This window comes from Bos mutus, chromosome 13, assembly GCF_027580195.1.
Source record: "Bos mutus isolate GX-2022 chromosome 13, NWIPB_WYAK_1.1, whole genome shotgun sequence".
Lineage (NCBI taxonomy): Eukaryota > Metazoa > Chordata > Mammalia > Artiodactyla > Bovidae > Bos > Bos mutus.
The window spans coordinates 44,200,679-44,224,944 of record NC_091629.1 but is presented as its reverse complement, the minus strand read 5'-3'; the positions used below and the strand labels follow the sequence as shown (position 1 = coordinate 44,224,944).

General features: G+C 46.5%; 1 protein-coding gene across 1 annotated transcript; it reads right to left on the bottom strand.

Moving 5' to 3' along the window:
- Window positions 1-2,990: 2,990 nt before the first annotated feature.
- On the bottom strand, window positions 2,991-23,438 carry NSFL1C (NSFL1 cofactor). Its single transcript, XM_005887961.3, has 9 exons — window positions 23,281-23,438; window positions 20,658-20,755; window positions 14,707-14,781; window positions 12,068-12,233; window positions 11,372-11,464; window positions 9,980-10,089; window positions 9,464-9,601; window positions 4,686-4,850; window positions 2,991-3,402 (listed from the first exon to the last, which is right to left on the bottom strand). Exons 1-9 carry the CDS (start codon window positions 23,383-23,385, stop codon window positions 3,240-3,242), a joined length of 1,113 nt encoding a protein of 370 aa, XP_005888023.1. The 5' UTR covers window positions 23,386-23,438; the 3' UTR covers window positions 2,991-3,239.
- Window positions 23,439-24,266: the final 828 nt, after the last annotated feature.

Below are 24,266 nucleotides of genomic sequence, written 5' to 3'. Positions count from 1 at the left end.
GGACAAGGGAAATAGAATACATGATACATCGGAAGAAGTCAGAAGAATAAAGCAGGACAGAAGGATACAGTGATAGGTAGGGGCCAGGTCCTACAGGGCTCTTCAGGCTTTTAGTAATACATTTCTAGGGGTAGTGGGGAGCTCCTGAGGGCTTTAAAGGAAGATGCGGTGGGCTTTAATGGATGTGGTGACTCTGTGTGAACAGATTGTCAGGGGCAAGGAGAACAGGGTGACCAAAAGGAAGTCACTGCAGTTGTTGATGTGAGGTGGACGATGGGCCCCGGAGACCGCCGGGGAGGGATGACAGGTGGCTGGATTTGGGATGCATTTGCAGTAGAACCTGGAGGACTTACTGAGGGACTGGACGTGGGGTGAGGCATGAGGCCACTGAGAGAGAGAGAGAGACGCAGGCACATGGCACAGGAGTTTGCTCAGACTGGGACCCAGGCTGGACACTAGAAGTCTGCAGTGTTTGCCGCTCTGCTTCCTTGACCTGTTCTGAGATGAGAGTGGATGTAGAATGGGGGGATGGGAGAACATGGTCACAGCCCTCGACAAGGGAACTAAGTCCATTTTAAAGAAAGAAGATATCCTTTTACTTGACCCTGGGAGAAGTTCCGGCAGCAGTCCCCCTCTAAAAATGCAGTAAGAGGGAGCAACAGGGAACTCACATTTCTGCACCAACTTCTTCCCCCAATGAACTCAAAGTCAACTTTGAAGGGCTCCTGGCTGGGATTTGTTGTTGTTCAGTCATTAAGTCATGTCTGAGTCTGTGACCCCATGAACTGCAGCACACCAGGCCTCCCTGTCCTTCACGACCCTGTCCTTCACGATCTCCCGGAGTTTGCTCAAACTCATGTCCATTGAGTCAGTGATGCCATCCAACCATCTCATCCTCTGTCATCCCCTTCTCTTCTTGCCCTCAATCTTTCCCAGCATCAGGGTTTTTTCCAATGAGTCGGCTCTTTGCATCAGGTGGCTGAAGTATTGGAGCTTCAGCTTCAGCCCCAGTCCTTCCAATGATGGGCACATTTTATACTGTGGGCAGGCATGGGAAGGGGCCCTGCAGCTCAGAAGGGCACTTTCTCAATGCCACCCAAAGCCATCTCCTGAGGAAGCAACCAGATGTGCCCCACACTGTACTTTGCAGGGTTGTTTAGCACAGTGTGGTTCACAATATCAAACAGGAACAACACACATGTCCCACAGCAGAGATGAATTTAACATGCACTCATTAGGGCATCATCATGACAACTTGCATTTTTCACTTAGTGATGAACTTTGGATATCCTTCTATTAGGACATATCCTATATGTTGCAATATGTCCTTGGCCAGACCTAATTAGGGCTTCGCATGTGGTGCTAGTGGTAAAGAACCCACCTGCCAATGCAGGAGATGTAAGAGATGCAGTTTCGATCCCTGGGTCCGTAAGATCCCCTGCAGGAGGGCATGGTAACTCACCCCAGTGTTCTTGTCTGGAGAATCCCAGAACCTGGCGGACTATAATCCACAGGGTCACAAAGAGTCAGACTCAACTGAAGGGACTTAGCATGCACAGACCTATTTAATGCCAGGAGGATACCCCACTCAACAGCCAATTTGGGGGATGATCCAAAATGCCTCAATTGAGAACAACTGCCCTGACTTCAGAAACCCCAGAACTAGTGGCTGTTGCGTATCTCCCTATGAAAGTCTATCAGGTGGATTAACCTTTTCATCTGGGCCACCGGAACAAACAACTAGGGCTGAAAACTCCTTACTGGCCTTAACTGGACTAGTGTGATCCCTGGCTGTGTGGTTGGCAGTCCCTTTGACCTAGGGCCAGACACCTGGCTGGTCTGCACTGTGGTGGCTGCCAACAGTTAAGTCAGCTGCCTCACTCAGTTCCTGGGCTGGAGGGGAACCCAGGGGCCTTTGTAGACTCTTCTAGTGATGCAGGTTATGTGTTTTCATGCTCTGTTCTGACATGTGCTAATTAACATAAGCTGAAACCCTGCAAAGGGGACGGTTGAGTGTATGTACACAGGGCAGGAGTATATGTGTACGGGGCACGGGGTTTGAGCAGAGAGGCCTTGCGGACAGACAGGCCTTACCATTTACCAGCCGTGTGGCCTGGGCTTTAGGTTTTGGCACTGTACAATGGGATTCCTGCGCGGCACTGAAGTACTTACTATGCTGCTGTCATTATACTTCAGAGCAACCCAGTAGAGTACAAAAACTCCAGTGTCCTCATATTGGTTTTTAATGGTCAAGGTGACAATAATTTCCAGTTTCTCCAGACCAGCATTTGGTTTCCTTCCTCTCCACCTGCAGGAGGACACCCTGCAGCCCTGCCCCAACTGCCTCTCTGGGATCAGAAGTACCAACTCCCTTTCTCAGGATAGGTCTGGATTGGGAACCCAGGGCCTCCCCCGACTCTGAGGACCAGCAGTGTTAGCTCTTGGCTCACTGCAGGGGGTGAAGCAGTGACTCTGAACTCTGACTCTGAACTCACTGAATTGGCACAAGCTGTTTCCCAGTAAAAAGATTCCCTACCTCTGAGGGACAGATCTCTCCATGAAATACAGCAATGACACAGCAGCCCCGATGATAAGGGAGGAAAGGGCCAAAGCAGGAGGTGTAGTCAGAATCTCAACTGGCCAAGGCCTGGGGAGTATACACCTCCCAGGGCTTGAGTAAAAGGAGCGGTATGCCTCTGAATCTGATCTCATGCTTCAGGACACTCTTGTTGCTGCCAGTTTTATCCAGGCAAGAAATTTGTTCTTATGTAATGAGTGCTACAAAGCCTTTTTCTCTTAAGTCTCCCCCCTTTCTTCCCTACATAGGGGTGGCGGGGGTCACACTTAGTGGGTGGGTGTTGTGTGCCACATGCAATTTTTACACAGAGAGGATGGAAGGAAGGCTCCTCCACACACCCTAGACAAATACGATTTCATGGTAACCAAAGCCTGCCTCAGTGGGAAACGTTCTGTACAACATGCTGGTGATATTCCTTCAATTTTTTTTTTTTTTGGTTGTTTTTATTTTTTTCTTTAAAGTCCATTGATCATCACAAAAACCCAGGAAATGCAACTAAGGAGAAAACAAATGTCCAACTGAGACCTAAGAACCCAGAGCTACGGAGGAGACGTGGCACTGGATGCAGGGTGTGCAGGAGTGGGTGGAAGGGCGGTCCCCACAGGGCAGCTGGCCATGGGAGACACAGGAGGGAGAGGAGGCTGCAGGCCGGGCCTGCCAGTTATGTTAACCGCTGCACGATGACGGCATTGAGCAGGTTGGCTTCCTTCAGCGTCTGGTTCTCGTCAGCCAGCTCTTTGTTCGGGAAGGTAGTCATGAGGACAAAGCTGGTGGCAGCCATGGCCGGCCGGGCGTCTACGATGAAGAGTCGGATGTCGCTGATCCTGGTGGAGTGGGGAGGCGGGTGAGCGGTGTTCTCTGCTGCCTGCTGCCCACTCCCACCCACTCACCCCCAGGCTAGAGGGAGGCCACATCACCTCCCCAGGTCCCTTCCTCTGCCCCATCCTCCAGAGTGGCCAAAATGCCATTTGGAAACACAAGAGCTCATGTCACTCTTCTAAAATCTTTCAGAATTGCTCCCGTCTTCCTTGTTATCCCACTCTAGTACTCTTGCCTGGAAAATGCCATGGATGGAGGAGCCTGGTAGGCTACAGTCTACCATGGACTGGTAGACCCCAGTCCATGGGGTCGCAAAGAATCAGACACGACTGAGCGACTAAAGTTTCTTTTAAACTTTCTTTCCTTGCTATAAACACCAACCTCCTGACTGTAGTCCCAAGTCCTGCCTAATTACACACCAGCCTCCTTCCCCTGCTCTCCTACCTCCCCCCTTCAGTTCTTCACCGTGCTGTGCTCTCTGCCCACATCTGGTCCCTCTTCCCAGGGGCTTCTCTGCCTGATTCCTCTTCTATAATCCTCATTACACTTGCTCCACACTAACCTCATGTGAAGCTTGTTAACACTCAAGGCAAGCCATTCCCTGGGCCCCACATGGGTTCTGATTTATATGGCCTATGACTGATGAAATTTAGAGACACTGCTATTCTAGGGAAAAAAAGAGTTGTTTTGCCAAATATCTTTACTGGCAACAGTCATCCCCTGCTAATCCCTTCATCACTCTGTGCCTCGGCTTCCCCATCTTTAAGTTGCAGAGGTAGTTTGTTTCAATCTGGCCCAGATAAGCTGAGATAGAACAGGTATTCTAGAATTCTCCAAGTCCGGATTTCAGAGACCTTCATAGCCTAGAGGTTGTCAGAGGCCTCCTGGGGGTCGGGAGGTAGAGGAGTGGGATGAGTGGGATGAGTAAGCGGGATGCCGCGTTTCGTCCCCTCCCCGCTCCATCAACCACAGCAGTTCAGATTTCATCTGTTCTACCCTTGGGCTTTTGCATCAAACTTCCCATGAACAAATAGTTTGGAACAAATCCATCTGAGGAATCTGTGACCCACACGAGGGAGAGGGAACAGTCACTGGCTACACTTAATGGAAGAGCGGGGACCAAACCAAAGGCTTCAGACATGCACAGCTTCCTACCCCACTGCCTCCTCTGGAGAGCGCCTGGAGAGTCTGCTGGTGTTTAGGGGGAAGAACTGCTCCCTCTACTCACGTATCTGTGGGAGTTTCTGGGACCCTCTTAGAATAAGCCAGGCCCCATAATGCAAGGTACCTGTGGCTGTGGTTAAACTTCTGCACCAGCCTCCCGCCGTCAGCAAGCCGTATTTGGATGTTTGTGGTAGGCTGTGACTCATCGATTGAGATGGAAGAGCTGGCTTTGGCTTCATTTTCTGCCTGCTGTGCTGGAGAGCTGGTATTCAATATCTGGGGGGCAGTGCTGAGGAGAGAGGATTGCATCAGGACATGAACAGAAACAAAGCCCCAGCAGGAGTGGAATCCTGTCAAGGATTTTACTGAGCATTTGCTACGTCTGGTGCTGTTTGCTGCTACTGACATAAGGAGTGACCAGACAGAATCCCTGCTCTGATGGAAATTAGAGGTCCAGCAGAATTCACCTCAACCCCCAAGTTACTGCCAGCTCCCTCACTCCTGGAGTTGGGCAAGTTACCAACCCCCTTCTTCCCTGATGTCCACAACTGAACAGAGCTTGAAGGGAAGAAAGCAGTATGCAAGAAAGCCTGGGCTGGAAGAGACCGGGACCTGACACTGGAGGCCCCAGCAGACCAGGACGAGTTTTGGCCCCAGTGAGAGGCTGAGGACAGAACGGGAAGGGGGCACTCCAAGTCTCCAGCTGAGGTGGGTGTCACACAGCCTGGCAGGTGACTGCTGGGATGTAAAGGACAAGTCCAGATTCTTATCCACTGATGGAATTTTCAGGCCTGCCTACCCTAGTGCAGCCTCACTCATGTGGGTATCTTGTACTCATTGGTCAACTATCAGGAGACAGTTCAGATTTCTGGAAAGCCAACCAAGTGCCTGGCACCACAGGGATTAAGTATATAATATGAACAGGACATGGTGCCTGCTGCAGTGTGGAAAGCTCAGATCTTGGAATGAGATGGACCAGGGTTTGAATTCACCCACTAGCTATAGTGGTGTTGGGCTAGTTATTTAAGCTCTTTGAGTTTCAACAACAGTAGTAACGAGATTCTTTAACAAGGACTATTGTGAGAATTAAAGGGGTTATACATTCAGGGAGGTGGACAAACACAAAATGCACACAAATTCCCAATTCTCCACAACCGTGTGGAGGCGTTATCTCTTTTTTTCTCTTAGCAGATGTCCTGGCCTAGACCTTTGCAGAGAATAGAGGCCATTAGATGAGAATCCCCCTGCCTTCCCCCAAAGCCTCTAATTAGATCAGTTCCTCCACCTCACTTCTTCCTCTGATCTTTACAACCTAAAAAGGGTCTTCTTAGCAAATCCAACTGAAAGTACTTTCCTAAGTGTGTTCCCTGGGACCTGAGTCCCTTGAGTTATCTACAGAAGGTTCTGGAAATGTCACATGTTATACCAACAGCGTCTGAGGCCACTAACATATTAAAGGTCTTGAGAGGTCATAAAGAAACTGTCTGCAATGCAGGCGACCCGGGTTTGATCTCTGGTTCAAGATCCCCTGGAGAAGGGAAATGCAACTCACTCCAGTATTCTTGCCTGGAGAATTCCATGGGCAGAGGAGCCTGGCAGGCTACAGTTCATGCGGTCACAAAGAGTCAGACACGACTGAAAGACTAACACTTTGAGAGGCTGTGAAGTGAAGGCAAACTTATTTGACCACCATGTTCTTCTTTCATGTTAACCTCCTGAAGATCATTTCATGGAACAGTCCACGAAATGTTGCCCCAGAGCACACAGTCAGCAAGAAAGAACTAAAAACTGAACTTACTTTCTGTGAACATCAAAAATATGGGTTTAGAGAATTACAGAGTGGAGATCAGAAGAGAACACTGGCCACAGTTATTGGCTATGAGAAAAGCTTCTATGTATTGACCTCACAATGTGTGGGACTCAAAAGATGAGACACACAGATAAATTACACCCATCACAGAAAGTTAAATGTTGCACCTGTAAATGCTTAAGATCTTCTCTGTTCTGTTCATTAGTTTTAACAGCATTAGGTCAACTCTCTAATTAGATTCTAAGTAGCCTGGCCCTCAACTGTTTATAACAGTTCCAAGTACGACAGGTACTCATTGAAGCTGCTGCCTGCCAGAAAGGCCTGAATGAGACAGAAGCTGAATCACTTGACTGCTCATTTGCTTTGTAGTGGGAATAAACTGGGCACTAAGATGCTCTGCTGAGGCCTGAGGCCCTGTCACCTGCTTTACAAAGATGAGCACTGCAGCAAGCATGGGGAGCAGCGGAGCTCATCCCAGCAGCAGTGACGCCCTCACCCCATCCCAAGTGCGCTCGTGGTGTTTGCTACTTGAAATCAAATGCAGGCTTCTCAAATCTTCAGATTAGTTCCCATCCAAACAAACAAATGCAAAACCTACATTCTTTCATGCAACTGAAAGAATTTTTTTAAATTTCTGAACTGAGAAAAATCTATTCATTCACTTTATTTTTCTAGGTAACTGGAGAAAAAACAAGGATTGACCAATTTTTGAGGGAAACTTGAGAAAAATTTCTTAAAACAGTTGGCTTCCTAATCATTTTATTTAACAAGACAATGATGGAAAGCACAGTAAAATTTACTGGAAAAACTAAAGCTAGAACTGAAAATCAAAGTGGAACTGGCAATGAACATTTATTTAGCTGACAAGCATCATGTCTGATTATCAAGCTCTGTTGATTCATCATCTGCACTAATAACGTAGTCCCATCCTAAAACAGAGGGCTTCCCTGGTGACTTAAGATAGTAAAGAAACCACCTGCACTGCAGGAGACGAGGGTTCCATCCCTGGATCGGGAAGATCCTCTGGAGAAGGGGGTGGCTACCCACTCCAGTATTCTTGCCTGGGAAATCCCATGGAGAGGAGCCTAGCAGGCTACAGTCTATGGGGTCACAAACAGTCAGACACAACTGAGCGACTAATACTTCACTTCATCCTAAGTCTCCTTAAAATATCTTAATTTTTTGAGACGTATTGTCCTGTACACACAATACAATTAAGACATTCCAAAAGCATAAGCATTTTTGGTTAATATGAAGCCAGACAAACCCAAACTTCAAGGTGTTGAGTCCTTCCTTAAAACTAATGGCGGGTGAAAGAAGGCTGCCATGTTCTGGAGGGCAACGTGAAGACCTTCTGAGCTACGTGTTGTACTACTTCCAGGACAACATCAGGGGTATATCAAGATTTAATTAGATAACCACTACAATGTTCATAATACTGATAATCACGTAAATACTTAATAGCAGGCACTGGTTAAGATATGGCACATACGGAGCATAGAAAATTATGTTAGCATTAAAAAAAATATTGTAGAAATGCATTTACTGATCTGGAACGATAGCCAGACTACATTGACTAGGCAAAACAGTAGGGCATAGAACATTTGTTTTTACACACACACCCTTAGATACTAACTGGATATATCCAGCGGTTAGGTTTAAGAATAGCTTTTACTCTTTACCTGTATTTTCTATTTTAAAAGATAAACACACTTTATTTTCAATAATATATAGGGAAAAAAATTAAGTGGTGCTCCACAAAGCTTACCACAATTGACAAGGAAGTCACAGATGGATCACTCTGGGAACAGCTGTCCCAGACTAACCCACAGGGCTCAATGTGGGAGATGAAACGATGAGAGCAGGGTGACTTCAGTATTTTGGTCCTGGTAAATCGCAGTCTATTATCTCTAATAGAGCTATGACCCTTGCTCCTGACGAGGCACGAATGGCCAGCAGGGAGGCAGGGGATTCGAGGAGAGGGCCAGTCAGAATCGCAAAGAGCATAGACCACACTCTGATTCCTGAACATGCTGGTGAGGTGAGCAAGGGCAGCACCGAGCTCAAAAGCTGCCAGAGCTAGGTCAGAAGTAGGGTCATGCTGTGCAGAAGTGTGGGAAGGAGTTCCAATCAGAAGACCAGGTTCTAGTCCTGGTGGCACTGCAGGGAGCACCTAAGGGTAACCCTTAAGAGTCCAAGAGCCTCAGCTTTCCCTCTGTAAAGTAAGGACTGTATCGTGTGTCACCACGCTGAAAGCCTCTTGTGTGCACAGATCCCTCAGAAGAATACTGACCAAGTGACCCCATGCACAGCCAAAGCTGAGTGGGTCCCTGAGAAAAGGCTGCCTATCTGTGGGTTCATTAAGGATCTGGTGTGAGAACTCTGCTGATCACAGTTAACAGGAACTATCAACCAATCAGATCTTGTTAATATGAGGGGTTTGAATGCAAGACAGAGATAGTGGCAGAGGACACAAGGCAAAACAGTCACAGGGAATGACAAAGTAAGCGTCAGGCAGTGTTTACCAGAGAGGTAAAAATAAGACGCCCCTCACACTGGAGCAGCAGCCTGCACAGGAGCAACAATGTCCTTGAGCTTCCCTGGATCCTGAACGATGCTGCTGCAGGCTGGCTGGATTCCTCACCCCCGCTGAATCCCCACCTCAAGTGACCTGAATACGTGTGTCTGCTTCAGCCTTAGAGCCATCGAGGAGGTGCTCTCTGTTCTGAGCACCCTAGATAACCAAGTCCAAACTGCAATGTGTTACCTTCACTGCTCACTGTGGGACAGTGCTCTACGTGCTCCTCCCAACAGCAGTCAAGGAGATAAGGACTCTTACTAGCCCCACTTTAAGCTGAGAAAACTGAGGCTGTACAGTCCAAGGTTATACGGCTAGAAAGCGAAGAAGAGATTTAGACTTAGGTCTGTTAATGCCAAAGCCTATGTTCTCATACTCTTCCTCCCATAAAGATAAAATCTGAAGTACTTTGTAATAAACAGTAAAGAGCTGCATCAAGTGAGCTGTGCACAGGGTCTGCTGGGCCCCAAAGGAGTGACCCACACAGTTCCACCCCACCCGTGCTGCTCCTTACCTGCCCAGTTTCTGACCCTCGCCAGTGAAGGCTTTGAAGGCTCCCTTGGGCTTCACGAAGTCCTCATCCCGATGGTCCTCCATGTCCAAGTTCACCTGCCCACCGTGAGCTAACCTCCGCAGCTCTGCTGGCACCTCTCTGTGGGAGAAAAGGCAGTGCTGGGGCCCACATAGAGCAGGATGGGAATGACAGTGATGGGTACAAAAGGAGGAGAAACTTCCCATCTCCAACTGATGGGCCTCCATGGGGAGCTCACTGCTCTAGTGGCTGTCTGCCTCCCCCTTCTCTCATGCCTGCCTAGAAGCATATCTGGTGACTTGGCTCTGACCTAGGCCCAAAGTGGAAAAGTAGATACACAGGGTTTCAGAAACAGATCTGTGAATCTGTTTCTCAACTGTGCTAAATCTGCTTAAAATTTTAAATTTCTTAAATAATAAACATTTGAATTGGTTTCTTCTTTCCCATCTGCCATCTCACTCACTGACATGCAACCTGAAGAAGGGTTTTTCTGCTCACCCTCTGCGAATAGACTCCAGAAACTGGGCATTGGATGGGTCCTGGTAGCTTCTGAGTTCACCATTGTCCAGGCTGAATCCAGTCTTCCAGAGCTTCAACACTACATGAACCTATGACAACAGGAGGTAAGCAGCCCATACATTGTCAGGAACCTGGCAAGCACACCAGTGTGAACCTGCAAATTAGCGAGTTTTTTACTATTTTACTGTGTCATTACTAAAACACACAGACAGACAAACATATATACTCATGCACAAGGAGAACAATCAACAACCAATGAAATAAGTATTAACCTAAAATAAGAAGGTGATATGGCACAAGTTAAGAGAATAGGCTTTGATTTAAGCAGACCAGGATCTGCGTCTGATCTTGCCACTCACTAAGTGGCACTGAGTACATGACTCGATTGATTGAAGCTGTAGCTTCCCTATCTGTAGGGTTGCCAGCGTGCTTGGCACACAGCTTGTGCTCAACTACATTAGCATGGCAAATTTTACATGGACTATTTTGCAGTCATTAAAAATGATATCTACAAAATTTGTTAACTCCCTGTACCCATCCACAGGAAAGGGTCTAGAGGGCTAAAGAACAACATATTAGCAGCTGCTGCCTCAGGCAGATAGAATTTTTATTTTGTTCTTGCTTGACTTTGTTTTGAAAAAAACCCAAAATGATTAAAAACAAAAACATTATGGAGACTAATGTTCACAAGGTCATATGAAAACATTTATGGCACTGAAAAAGAATATATACAGCCGAGTCACTTTGCTGTTCAGAAGAAATTAACACTGTAAATCAATAAGATAAAAAATGTTTATGGCATAAACTTCAAAATTGACTCATAGCATTATTACACTTAGTAGAGAAGGGGGGACCCCCTATGCACAGGGGAAAAAGGACTGAATAACAATAGGAAAAAGTTTTAAAAGTATGTTTCAAGCCTCCCTGCTGCTGCTACTGCTGCTAAGTCGCTTCAGTCGTGTCCGACTCTGTGCAACCCCATAGACAGCCTCCTACCAGGCTCCTCTGTCTCTGTGATTCTCCAGGGAAGAAGGGCGGGGGGGGGAGTCTAAAGACCAAGTTCTTTAGCCTTGTCCACAGCATCAGAGAACCCTAGAATCACTATCCCTCTGTCTGAGACTCATGGAATGCTCAGAAAACTCCTTTATTTGTCCATCCACTCTGCCCACCCCAACTTATCCAGCTCCCCCTGCCACCATCCAGCCAGATGAGAGCTGTCTGTGATTCTCAGGTAAGCCTTTTCAATCATGGATGACACAGCAAATGTGCTGCCTCTTCCCTTTCAGAGGCTGCTGACTCATGGATTAACTTCTCCCCCAAAGTAATTAAACAGTCCACGAGCTTCCCTACAGAAGATGGATGCATACTCACATCTTGGCCGGAATGCCGCCTCCTTTCTCCTGCCACGTAGGCAGACTCTTCCTCTGGTGCCGCTCCAAGGCGGTAGCCACCGCCTGCAAATGGCTATAAAAGACAAGTTCACAAACACCTAAGGAGTGGGTCAGCAGTGATCAGGTTATTCAGACAAAATGTTATTTCAAGATTATTAACTATGAGGTATGCCTTCTCTGAGTAGCAAACTCAGAGCTACCAGGTCAGGATTGGGGTAAAAACTGAAAAGGTGTGGCTGGACAGAGTGCTGCTTGGCTAAAGGGAATGGCGGCTACTAAGATCTAGTTAATCACGACCATGCTGGAATCTTGGTGCAGGATAACACCAGATACTTTTTTGATTTTCACAAAGAAGGCAGAAATTCAGATTTTATGTAAAACAGATGACTATTGATTTAATTAAAATAAAAAAAAATAAAGCAAGACATTAAATCAAGTTGATCAGGCCAAACAAAACAATTGGCAGAACCTGATTTAGACCACAGGTTTGAAAACTTTACCCCAAATCTTGATTTCATGTTAAAAGGTAAGAGAAACTGCACTGCTCTTCTGCACAAGAGGAAGTGAGCAAATGAAAAACAAAAACAATTCAGTCACTATTGAGTGATAAAGGCCTCCTTCCCCCTTCTCTGGAACCTCAGTTCTATGGACATAGACATCTAGCCCCTATGCTTACTCTTGGTTTACTGGTCTCTCCAGGGCTCTTGGTCACTCGTTCCACAGCTACAGCTCCATGCTCCTTGGCACCTTTAAAAAGATCGTCCACCAGCTCGTTGGGACTTCTCTTCCTGGGAGGGCCAACAATCTGCTGTCCACTTCTCTCTGAGCCCCCAGCATAAAACCTGCACAGAAAATACACATCTAACACCAAATACGCTTAGAAAATATAAACAGAGCATGTGCCATGCTTTGGGCTAGGAGCTGGGCACAATGAGGCAAAGGGCACCAATGCTCATTTTTGAAACTTACTGTCTAGTGGGAGACACATGTAAAGAGGCAGGCAGGCATACTGCAGTGTGAGCCACAGAAAAGGTAAGGAAGGGGTCTCTGGGAATACAGAATCAGGGAGAACAGTCAAGGGTTCCTGGAAGGGTGTTTTCTGGGCTAAACCTTGAGGATGATGAGTTTATCAGGTAAAGAAACCAGGAAAGGGCATTCCAGGCATGCATGACAGCACATTAGCTCTGGGAATTAAACGCCAACACTTTTCCAGGAGATGATCACTATGATCACAGTGAGAAGCAGCTACCACTAGCAGCCCCGGATTAATGGTGGCAGTGGCATGGTTAGTACAAGCAAGAAGGTTCCACTGGTGGCTCTGTCACTGAGTGATCTGGGCAAGCCAGTGCACTGAGCTATACCTCACTTTCCTTCTTTGAAATGGAAGGGAAGAATCACATGCCCTACCTACCTGTTCCTTAAGTCAGGGCCGTGAGGTTCAAATCAGCAGATGTATGCAAAAGAACAAGCACAGAGTAACACACACATGTAAGGTGGTTTGATACCGCACCGAGAGCTCACCCAAGCCTCACTTCGCCTTGCAATTCTTGTGACATACACCAGGAGGATGATGAGAGTGGGTACTGGAGGTGGTCAGTGAAGCTCAAATATAAGCCCCAAGATACCCACATCTGCTTTGTAAGGGGCCAAGCAAAGCTTGAGATTAAGTTAGCACTTTAGTTTTTTAACCTGGGTTTGAAAATCTACAGTCATGCAGCCTTGGCTGGCTGCTTCCTTCTCACTCCTATTCACAGCTAAGTCAACAGCACATCTCAGTGGGGAGAACTGAGAACCTATAAAAATTAGCCTCAGCCTTCCATGTCTTGACATTATCCAGGGAATGGAGGCAAAACCCTAGGACTTGGCATGAACAAGAGGACCAGTGTCATTAGGTCTGAAATGCTGAGGGACCAAAGAGGTAACTCCGGATGTGAAGTAAAGGTCACTGCCTGGAGGACGTGACCAGACAGGAGAACTAGGAAGAGGTTATTTAAGAGTTGGGCATTCACTTACTTGATGACACTGTCTTTCAAGGGGCATTGAAACACTGAAATTAACATTTATTCCTGAACTTTGAGTATATTTAAATAGAATGCTGAGGTACGGCAAAAGTCACTACATGGATGAAAACAAAGAATAGAACATATGTAATTTCTGAGCTCACTTTCCAAAGACTGACCACAATGAGGTAACTGCATTTCCATAATGGTTATTACACAATGTTCCTCAGGAATGTTTGACAGACCCAGGCAGATTCCATGGAGAACCAAAACCTGTAAAACGAGGCTGCAGCCAGTTCATCCTTGTTCATTCCAGGTAAAGTTCTGTAAGGTCCTTATTATGGGATCTCAAAGCCCTGGCTTATGAACTAGGAACCTATGATCAAATGCCTTAAAAATATTCATGGCCTTGACCCGGTATTTTCATTTCTAGAAACTATTTAATATAACCTGAAATGTAGTCAAAGATTAATACACAGAGATGTTCACAGCATTGATATCTACAGTGGTAAAAAACTGAAAATGATCTAAACATCAAACATTCCGTATGATGGATTATTATTATAGTCAGTGAAAACACTTATCAAAAATTTTAATGACACAGAGAAATATGTAGCATTATATATCAAGATGTAGCATTAATTCTGCAAAAGCAAGAAACAAACTTATCTAATCTTCATCATGTAAAATACAGTATCAACAAGCTACCTTTATACACAGAACCAAGACTTAGTAGAAGTATGCCAAAATATTAACTGTAGTGACCAAAGGGTGGGTGAGTGTCATATTTTTTTCATTATGCTATATTTTCCACAATGGACACCAGTTTTATTATAACATTCCTAAAGGTTAAAGGCAAGCCAACAAAAAACAGTACAGTGTCTGTGTAACAGGGGAATATACATTTGTAAGCCCATTTTCCTGTTTATTATGTAATATACTGCTTTTTCAATTAAGAAAAAACTGGAAGGAAATACACCTAAAGTATTGATACCTGGCTACCTCTGGGTTGTGATACTATGAATGGCTTTTTTCCTTACAGATTTATTTCCTTTTCCCTAATATTCTTCAATAAATACATATTATTTAAAAAATTAAAATAAACAACAAAAAAAACAAACCCCAAATGAAAAAAAAAAAGGTAAGAAGACAGGGATCACTTCTAAGCTACAGGGAGTGGAAAACTGTTTCTAGTATGTGTGTGACTAGCTCACAGTACTAATGGTTAATGATAACAGAGCACGTTTATCCTTCTAGGCCCTTCTAGGTAATTATCACAGAATTCATGTGGACTGTGTCCCCAACAAAGACTCACCTCTGACCTTCCTCTTCCTCCTCGTCCTCATCTTGGTCATGAATGAGGTCTCTGAAGGATGTCACCCTATTATCGCTGGAGACACAGAAAGGAGGAAATTGATCTCATGGGGAGTTAAAAAAAGGTAACCTCCATCATCAACTGCTAAAAGTTGAGGACACTGAGGTTTAGGTTTTTTGGTGGGGCAGGAAGAGGATCTAGGTGGAAGAGGGTTCTCTCTCTTATGTTTATATGCTAAACAATGTGATATTTATTTATTCAAGGTCACCCAGGACTAAGAATAAATAGGAAGTGTATCAAGAAGTAAAGTGGAATCCAATTTAAGCTCTCCTAGGGGAGAGGACGGAGAAGGCAATGGCACCCCACTCCAGTACTCTTGTTTGGAAAATCCATGGACGGAGGAGCCTGGTGGGCTGCAGTTCATGGGATTGCAAAGAGTTGGATACGACTGAGCAACTTCACTTTCACTTTTCACTCTCATGCATTGGAGAAGGAAATGGCAACCCACTCCAGTGTTCTTGCCTGCAGAATCCCAGGGACAGAAAGGCCTGGTAGGCTGCCATCTCTGGGGTCGCACAGACTCAGACACGACTGAAGTGACTTAGCAGCAGCAGCAGCAGGGGAGAGGAGGGAACCGGATAGGGACTGTACTACTTTAAAAACATACTACCGGATAGTGATTTTCATCATATAATTTTTAAATATTGGGAGGATGCCTGTGTGTCAGGCACTGAACTGGATGCTAGGTCTATGAAATTATCAGGCACAGTTCTTACCCTTTAGTTGCTTACAGGTTAGTGGCACTCTGGCCTGGAAACCATCCATTAAATACTGTGTAATACGGGCTGTGACAAAGGAAAGCACATGGGACGTGAGAGCAGAGTCTTTTGTTCTAGGTGGGGGTGGGGGAAGTATCAAGAAAAGCTTCCCAGAGAAACGCGGCATTTGGACCTAGTGCTGATGAACGAGAGGACCATCAGTCAACTGGATAATGGATGGTGGTGATGGTGGGGAAAGGGGACCAGCAGGGCATTATAGGAAAGCAGTGCAGGCACACACAGAAACCAGTGACAGCAACACATTAAAGGACAAATCAAGGAACAGAAATGAAACAAATATGTGTGTGAAGAGGCCCCTGTCTGCTTCTGCTGTAGGTTAGTCAAGTACAGGGTGTGGTGGAGAGGGCCCACTAAACACGTCATGAGAAAGGTTAACTCCCTCCTCTGATGTTGTCTTACACTGCCACTTTTTTCCTAGTTTAGATTTGTCCTCAAGGAACAATCTTAGTTTTTCAAGGACCGTGAGACACAGAATTTATAAAAACATTTTCTGTATCTCTTATGGGGAAAAAAGTTGTTTCTCTTTAATACGAGGGGAAGGGGGTAATAGCAATTTAGTGAGGCTAAGAAGGAGTTGTTTACTTCCATTCAGTCTTGAAGAAAGATTTATTTCAGGGAGACAATCAGAGGACAGAATACCCTCTGAGGCTCTACCAACTAGACATAAGAGGACAACCAGCAAATGGTGTAGCAAATACACTCCTGCCTGAGCTGAGAGCAACCTCCTGGGCATTCCTTCACGCTCTACACAACATGGTCTAAAAGGATGCAAGTGATTAAGATCTGTACTAGTGCCTTAAAGGCCTGCTGTTTAGTCACCAAGTCGTAAACTGTGGGAGATGGTGAGGGACAGGGGTGTGCTGCAGTCCATGGGGTCACAAAGAGTTGACATAACTTGGTGACTGAACACCACCACCACCACCACCAGCTTGAGCAAACCACTTGCTCTGGCTATAGTTCTCTTTCCCCAAAAGTTCTTGATCCCAACTTAGGCACTAGTGGGACCTTGGGCATGCTACTGAAATTCTCTAAGTCTTCATTTCCTCATGTGAAAATGGAAACAACCAGCACCAACCTCGTGGGCTTACTGTGAACAGCTGGGGTGCTGACGGACAGTGTAGCACTTCTCAAGTACTACTCTTGAGCAGCAGGTATCAAACTGTTGGTCCTTGAACTAGGAGTATCAGCATTTACCCTCGAAATTCAGACAGATGCAAATCCTTCACCCTTACCCTAGACCTCCTCAATCAGAAACCCTAAAAGGAGTATCTAGTAATCTGGTTTTAGGAGTCCTCCAAGTAATTCTGATACATGCTCAAGTCTGAGGACCACTGTTCTAGAGTAATGTTCTGAGAGTTACCTTAACAGTACAGATGTCCTAGGGACACCACCAATTTAAGAATATTGGGTCTTGTATCTTCCACAAATTGGCAAAATGTCTCAGAAATTTCAACTATTCAGGATCAGAACTCTATCTCCCAGGCACCCTGAAGCAGCACAAAGGTGCTCTGTCAGATAACATTTTCTGCAGTGACAGAAATGCTGTATCTGTACTGTCCAATATGGAAGCCACTAGTCACATGGGGCTATTGAGCATTTAAAATTCAGTAATTGAGCATGAATAGCTCAATGTTTGTTTTATTTAATTTTAATTAATTTAAACAGTTACCTGAGGTTAGAGACTACCATATTAGACAATATAGTTTTAGAGAATCAGACAATGGTGGTCCCTAACATTTTAAGAAAGTACAGTTTTGTTGAATGAAAGAAGAAAAAAAAGGAAGAAATAACAGCATCCCTCTTACTCAACCCTGTGCTAGGTACAGGGGTGGGAGGTATTGGACAGGGAGGTAGTTAGCAGAAGCAGCAGTTTTGGATTTAGACGAGTTTGGGTTTGAATTTGCCGTAAGGGCAAATGTGTTACTCAGACTAAGGCTCAGCATCCAGACCTGTGAAATGGTGAGCACCCTACCGACTTCCACGGTGGATACTGAGGTATAAGAAGATAATGTATGAAGGAGTATCTGGCAGAGCCAGACAGATGGTGGGTGCTTCTGAAATACTAGCCCTTCCACCTCTAGGAACTTACTATTTACTCAGGGAGAAAATATTCCAGTAATCACCAGAAGAATTCAAGACAACATAGGAGAGATGTCGCTGAGTAGTATGCAGATGTGGGTTGTGATTGGGGTTTGTGCTGCCTCTGGGTTTGGGGATTACACACTTAGTAGAGAAGGTGGGGCGGGAGCTACACGTGGAAGGACACAAGGATTTGCACAGGTGGAAAGGGAGCGAGACTAGGCCTGTCGAGTCAGAGGAGAGGCTCCAAGAACTAAGGCAGAACTGAGACACCAAACGAATCACTTTGATTGAAATAAAGATTTAAGAAAGGAGGAAAAGGGGGCTAAGATGAGGATGGCAGGTTCGCTGCAAACTCCTGAGGATGCTGAATGTCCACAGGGAGAGGCAGTACATCATTCTGGCTGAGAGCTGAGTGCTGGAAGCAGAAACAGATCTGCCTTTAAATCCTTGTTTGACTAGCTGTGTGATCTTGGGAAGAAGCCCAGCTTCAGTGTTTTCATCTGTGAAATGGGAAAAGTAACAGTAGCCACCTCACAGGGTTGTAGTAAAGCATTAAACCTAGTGCCTGGCAGCTGATAAGTACTCAATAAATGATAGCTGTTATTACTGAGGAGTTCAGACTTTCTCCTGTACCTATGGTTAACCTTTTTATGTCCCACAGCCCTCTGAGTATCTGATAAAAAGCTACGAATATTTTTGCCTAAAAAGGTTCAACATATATACAAGTTATTACGTACAATTTCAGGTAATTTACGGGCCTTCTGACACCCATTCCACAGATCCCGCCTAGGGGGTTAGCCTCCACGTTAGGAGCTTATTAACTGAGTGCTGTGCACAGAGGCAGTGACAACTTGAAAGAGTATGAGAAGATGACGGTCGGGGGCGGGGAGAGCTCAGCAGCAGGCTAAGTGTCCTGCAACAGTCAGGTCAAACAGGGGAAGGCAGGTCCCACACAGAGTTCCTCCTGGGTGCTAACACATGCCTGCCTTCTCCTGAGAATGCAGTTAGCATTTACCATCTGCACAAGGACCATGATTTACACATGGTGCATTCCCTCTCCCTTTTCCTTGGTTTCACCTAAGCCCAGTACCAAGTCTGAGGCTTAACCAAAGCAAAGTAAGACATTTAGAACTGCATGTGTGTGCAAGTCTTTTACTTCTCTTGGTCTTAACGATAAGCTCTATTTCTTTGGTTCTTTAACTCTTCTTAACATATGAACTTGTGGAATGAGACAGGGAACAAATAATAGAATGGGGAAGATGAGAATGGATGCTAATAATGGTAATACGAAAATGACAGTAATAGCAGTTAACATGTTCCATGTTGTATTAACTCATTTATTTGCCCATGTGGCAGGCACTACTATCCTTCCCATTTGACAAGTAATGAAACTGAGGGACTGGCGATGTTGAGTAACCTGCTCAAGGTCACAAAGCTCTCAAGTGACAGAGCTGGGATTTGAAGGTGGGCGGTCAGGCTTCTAGCCTAGGCTCTAACATGAATGTGGGTGGTCAGGCTCCAAGCCCAGGCTCTAACATGAAGGTGGGTGATCAGGCTCCCAGAGTAGGCTTTAACATGAAGGTGGGTGGTCAGGCTCCTAGCCTAGGCTCTAACATAAAGGTGGGTGGTCAGGCTTCTAGCCTAGGCTCTAGTATGAAGGTGGGAGGTCAGGCTCCAAGCCCAGGTTCTAACAAGAAGGTGGGTGGTCAGGCTCCTAGCCTAGGCTCTAACATGAAGATGGGTGATCAGGCTCCTAGCCTAGGCTTTAACATGAAGGTGGGCAGTCAGGCTCCTAGCCTAGGCTCTAGTATGAAGGTGGGCGGTTAGGCTCCAAGCCCAGGCTTTAATAAACCACTGTGTGGATTGGACTTTGGGTCTACCAGAGAAGACAGGTATGAACATGCGACTGACATCACAAGCTAGGTTTCAATTTCTCCTCCTCTCTATTTCTGTGCCAACACCCAACAGTAATCTGGTGTGCCTGTGAAAGACACTGCAGGAAATTAGCTGTCTCTATGAGCAGCTGCAGAAGAGCCCTTACCCTACCAACCAGGCCCCAGGCAGTAACATCCTGACATGTCATCAATGACACCTCACAGGTTAGCATCTATGAAGAACTGAAAGATGTCCTGCCTATTACCTCTCTCCTCTGGAAACAGAGGAGAAGTTAAGGAAACAATGACAGCTGGGATTAGTGTTCCTTCTTGAAAGAGGGGAAATATAATTTAAATCTCAGATGTCCTCAGAGAGAAACACAATTTATCACTTCACACCAGCAAAGAAACCCTATATGTGTGTTCTGGAGTTGAATGCAAACTCAAACTAAGTGAGGACATACAGCAGAGTAGAAAAGGTTTCAGCAGAAAAGGGAGATGTGGTTCACATACCTTTAAAGGAAGAGGCCCTGCCTGTCTCATGAAGTCCTGCAATAATTACTGCTATCTGCAGATCACAGTAGTGATCTGCTCTAAGAATCCTGGAGACAGGGCGGCGAGGACAAGGGATGTAAATGAGATCGCAAAGGTTAACACTGTTTCACAAAATAAGACAAGGTCTCCCTAATTAATTTGGGAAAGAGCGGGTTAACAGGTTTAGTTTGTCTAAGTCTTTTAAATAGGGTAATAGGCATCCTAAAATATTTAAAGAGCCTTTTTAAAGTCATCTGGCCTAATCTTTTACGTCTATAGCCTCCCTGAAAGGAAGCACTTCAGTTTTAACTTAAAAACTTTCAGAAATGGAGAAGCCACTCCTCACATTTCATAAATAAGAGACCCCCCCCCCCCCGCAAACATTTAAATAGTTGGTTCTGTGGTTTCCTCCAGGACTGGATCATAAAACACACTCAGTTAAGAATCCCACATCTCCACACAAAAGGAATAAGTCTTGCAAGAAACTACTACCCACCAGTCAGTCTTTCTCCCTCAAACCCACTGGTCCAGGTTCCCAGGCCTGAACCCTCTGTCAAGGCAGGAAATAGTCCACCACTGCTGGAAGCACACCAATGCAGCAATAACTGAAGTTGGCCCTTACCTGGGGGCTGTGCCTCTGGACACTGAACTGGGGGTTGCCTGCGAAATGGTCACAATGTCTTCGTCCCCTCCATCCTCATAAAAGCTTGCTAGGGCAATCTGAAACAGACAGGCAGTAACATGGGATCCTTAAACAGGCCTTCATCTAACATGTTCCCTTTGAACACAAAGGAGCAAAGACACAAAAATATGGCCCACGCTTATAAGGCAGTCTGTATATGGTGAGCCATGGAAAATAAGACCAAAAGATTAGTGGCCCAACTATTTGTTTTCATATCACCTGAAACAAATTCCACCTACTAAAGGAAAAAGAAGGCAAAAAGGAAAGCTGGGATGGAGATACTCCTCAATGTCATTTTATGAGGAAATGTGATCTAGTAAAAGCAGTGTACATTTACTGAATACTCATTTATGTGCCATGTTGATCTGAGTGTAACTCTATCTGTGCTAACTTATTTAATCCTCAAAGAACCCTATGGAGTTAGTGCTATCATCATCTCATTTTATAGTTGACAGAGAAGTGGTAAGAAGAAAACTGTCTGAGGTTACACAGTTGGTAAAGAGTGGAGCCAGGGTTGATCCCAGGCAGTCTGCTCAGGCCCTTGCTCTCAGCTCTCAGGTGACAGCCAGGAGTTGGAAACTGCGAGGTCACTACAGATGACTACTCTTACTTTTCTCTGAGGCTGTTTCCTAGTCTGTGCAATGGGGACACTCATCTCACCAACCCTGCAAAATGGATGAGAGCATCCATTAACATTTATGCCCAGTCATGTCTTAGCTCTATCTATACATACAGAAGGAATATGGACCTCTTTTAGCCATTTGTGATTGGATGTTTCTGGCATGAAGTCAATGCATAGGTATTTACTAATCACTGCTTCCCTGGTGGATCAGACAATAAAGAATCTGCCTGCATTGCAGGAGACCCAGGTTCAATCCCTGGTTAGGGAAGATCCCTTGGAGAAGGGAATGGCTATCCATGTCAGTATTCTTGCCTGGACAATCTCATGGACTGAGGAGCCTGGCGGGCTATCGGCTACAGTCCATGGGATCGCAGAGTAGGACAGGACTGATCGACCGACACTTACTCTGCACAATGAAGTAAGAGCGCAATGAGGTCTACAGAAATGACAAGACCAGGCTCCTGTCCTCAAGGTCACCACACTGTAGGAGACAGGGAGCTGCTGTGGGACACAACCAGCCTGTGGGAAGCAGCGTGCCTTTACAGGACACACTTTAGCAAGCCAGCCAGGAGGCACTGTGCTACGGGACATGCACTGAATGGCATCAAGGGAGGTCTGTGTCCAAGTCGTGGGCAAGTCACGTCACATACGTGAGCGTGCTTCCGCACTAACAGCATGAGGAGACCGAGACCGATGACCTGCCAACTGTAACACTGGGAGCTTCTAGGTCTTTCAAGTAGAAGCCGCACTTTGCATTTTCACCCAGCACAGGGGCTTTACATCATATGTCTATACAGTTGTGATGCTTTACCTAACTTTATGTTTCGCGAAGCATGTGAAGAGTGAAGTCAGCAGACCCAGTTCACATCCTAACCCCCGGGTGTGTGACCTTGGGCCTATCACTTGCCTTCTGAGCTTCCAATTCATCTATTTCCTCAAATGAAGACGTTTTCTTCACTTCACAGTGTGGCAAGGATAAACCAAATCACGTATGTAAAGTGCCAGGGCACGTGGTGGCAGAGCTTAATAGAGCCTGGGCTCTGGTATCAGACAGAACTGAGTTCGAATGCCATTTCTTCCACCTGGTAGCTAGTGAGGCCTTCAGCAAATTACTTAACTTCCCTAAACTTCAGCTTCAAAGTGCAATGCTTAAATAACTTAAGATACATAAAGCTCATGGTAGGCACTCAATAAATATTAATCATCGTCATCCATCAAAGATGTAGGTTGGCCAAAAACATGCATGCAATTCTTTCTACAATTAATCACTGAGTGCTTACTACGTGTCAGGTGTTGTTCTAGACACAGAGGATTCAACAGTTTACCAAAATCCCTGCCTGGTGTACTTTATCTTAATCTCTTCTAGTATTTTATGTATGTCTAATACCTGCCAGTGAATTACACGATAAGCTCCAAGAAGACTCCCATTTCACAGAGAAGTTACCCAATAAAGATGATTAGGATCCAACTTTGCGCCACAACCCAGTTTCTCCCAGCATTTAGGTACGAGGGGGCGTGTGACCCGGGCTGCGGAAATGGAAATGAACGAGCACCTCGTGCCCCCCGTCGCCCCGCTCCACCCGGGAGCTGGTCAGTCCGGCCGGGGCCGCAGCCGAGACTTGGCGCGGCAGCCACGCCCCCAGGGTCCCCGTCTCCACGCGGGCTGCGGCTGTACCCAAAGGCTCGCCTACCCGAGAGCCAGCCAGAAAGGAAAAACGAGGTCCGATAGACCAGGTCAGTCCGGGCCTGGGCTGGCCTGCGTTTCCCCTCGCCCAGGACGAGCTGGCGACGCGTGGCAAGCGGCCCCAGGACCCTGAGGCCTGGGTCGGGCCGCAGCCCGGCGGGATGACTGTGCGCTTCGGCCGCCGAGGGCTTGAGGCACCAGGTGTCTGCTCCCCATAGTACCCTGCCTGCCCGACGCGGCCCCCCTCCCGGCGCTACCTGCAGGTCCCAGCCGGCCGACTCCAGGAAGAAGCGGGCCCGATCCTCCTCGGCGCCCGTCACCGCCACGAACTCCCTCAGAGCGTCCTGCCGCTCCGCCGCCATCTTCGCCCGGTGCGCCGCCCAAACTGCCCCGGGTATCACTGCACAGCCTCAGCCCCGCCGCGGCGTTCCGTCCTCCGGTTGACCAGGTCCAGCCGAGTGGAGCCCGCCCGCAGGCCCCGCCCCATACAGTGCCTAACGCAAAACCTTCCGTGCGGGAAACGCCGCCGCTCTGCGCCCTCTGGCGGCCGCAGCCTGGACCCTCAGTCTAACGGCGGGGGAGGGAGCGCGGGGAGGATGAGAGGCGGGGCGGGTCCACCACTGTGTACCTGTGGAACGAAAGATCGCCAAAGGATTCAGTTTCACATTATTCATTGAGTCGTTTCCTCATTTCATTAATTTATTCTTTCGTTCATTCACTTGTGCAACTGAGTGGAACCAAGGGAACTCTTTCAGTTCAGTTCATTTCAGTCGATCAGTCGTGTCCGACTCTTTGCGACCCCAGGGACCTGCAGCCCATCAGGCTTCCCTGTCCATCACCAACTCCCGGAGCCTACTCAAGCTCATGTCCATCCCATCGGTGATGCCATCCAACCATCTCATCCTTTGTCGTCCTCGTCTCCTCCTGCCTTCAACCTTTCCCAGCATCAGTGTCTTTTCCAATGAGTGGGTTCTTCACCTCAGGTGGCCAAAGGATTGGAGTTTCAGCTTCAGCATCAGTCCTTCCACTGAGTATTCAGGACTGATTTTCTTTAGGATTGACTGGTTTGTTCTCCTTGCAGTTCAAGGGACTCTCAAGAATCTTCTCCAACACCACAGTTCAAAAGCATCAATTCTTCAGCGCTCAGCTTTCTTTATAGTTCAATTCTCACATCCATGCATGACTACTGGAAAAACCGTAGCTTTGACTAGAAGGACCTTTGGTTTGCTTTTTAATAAGCTGT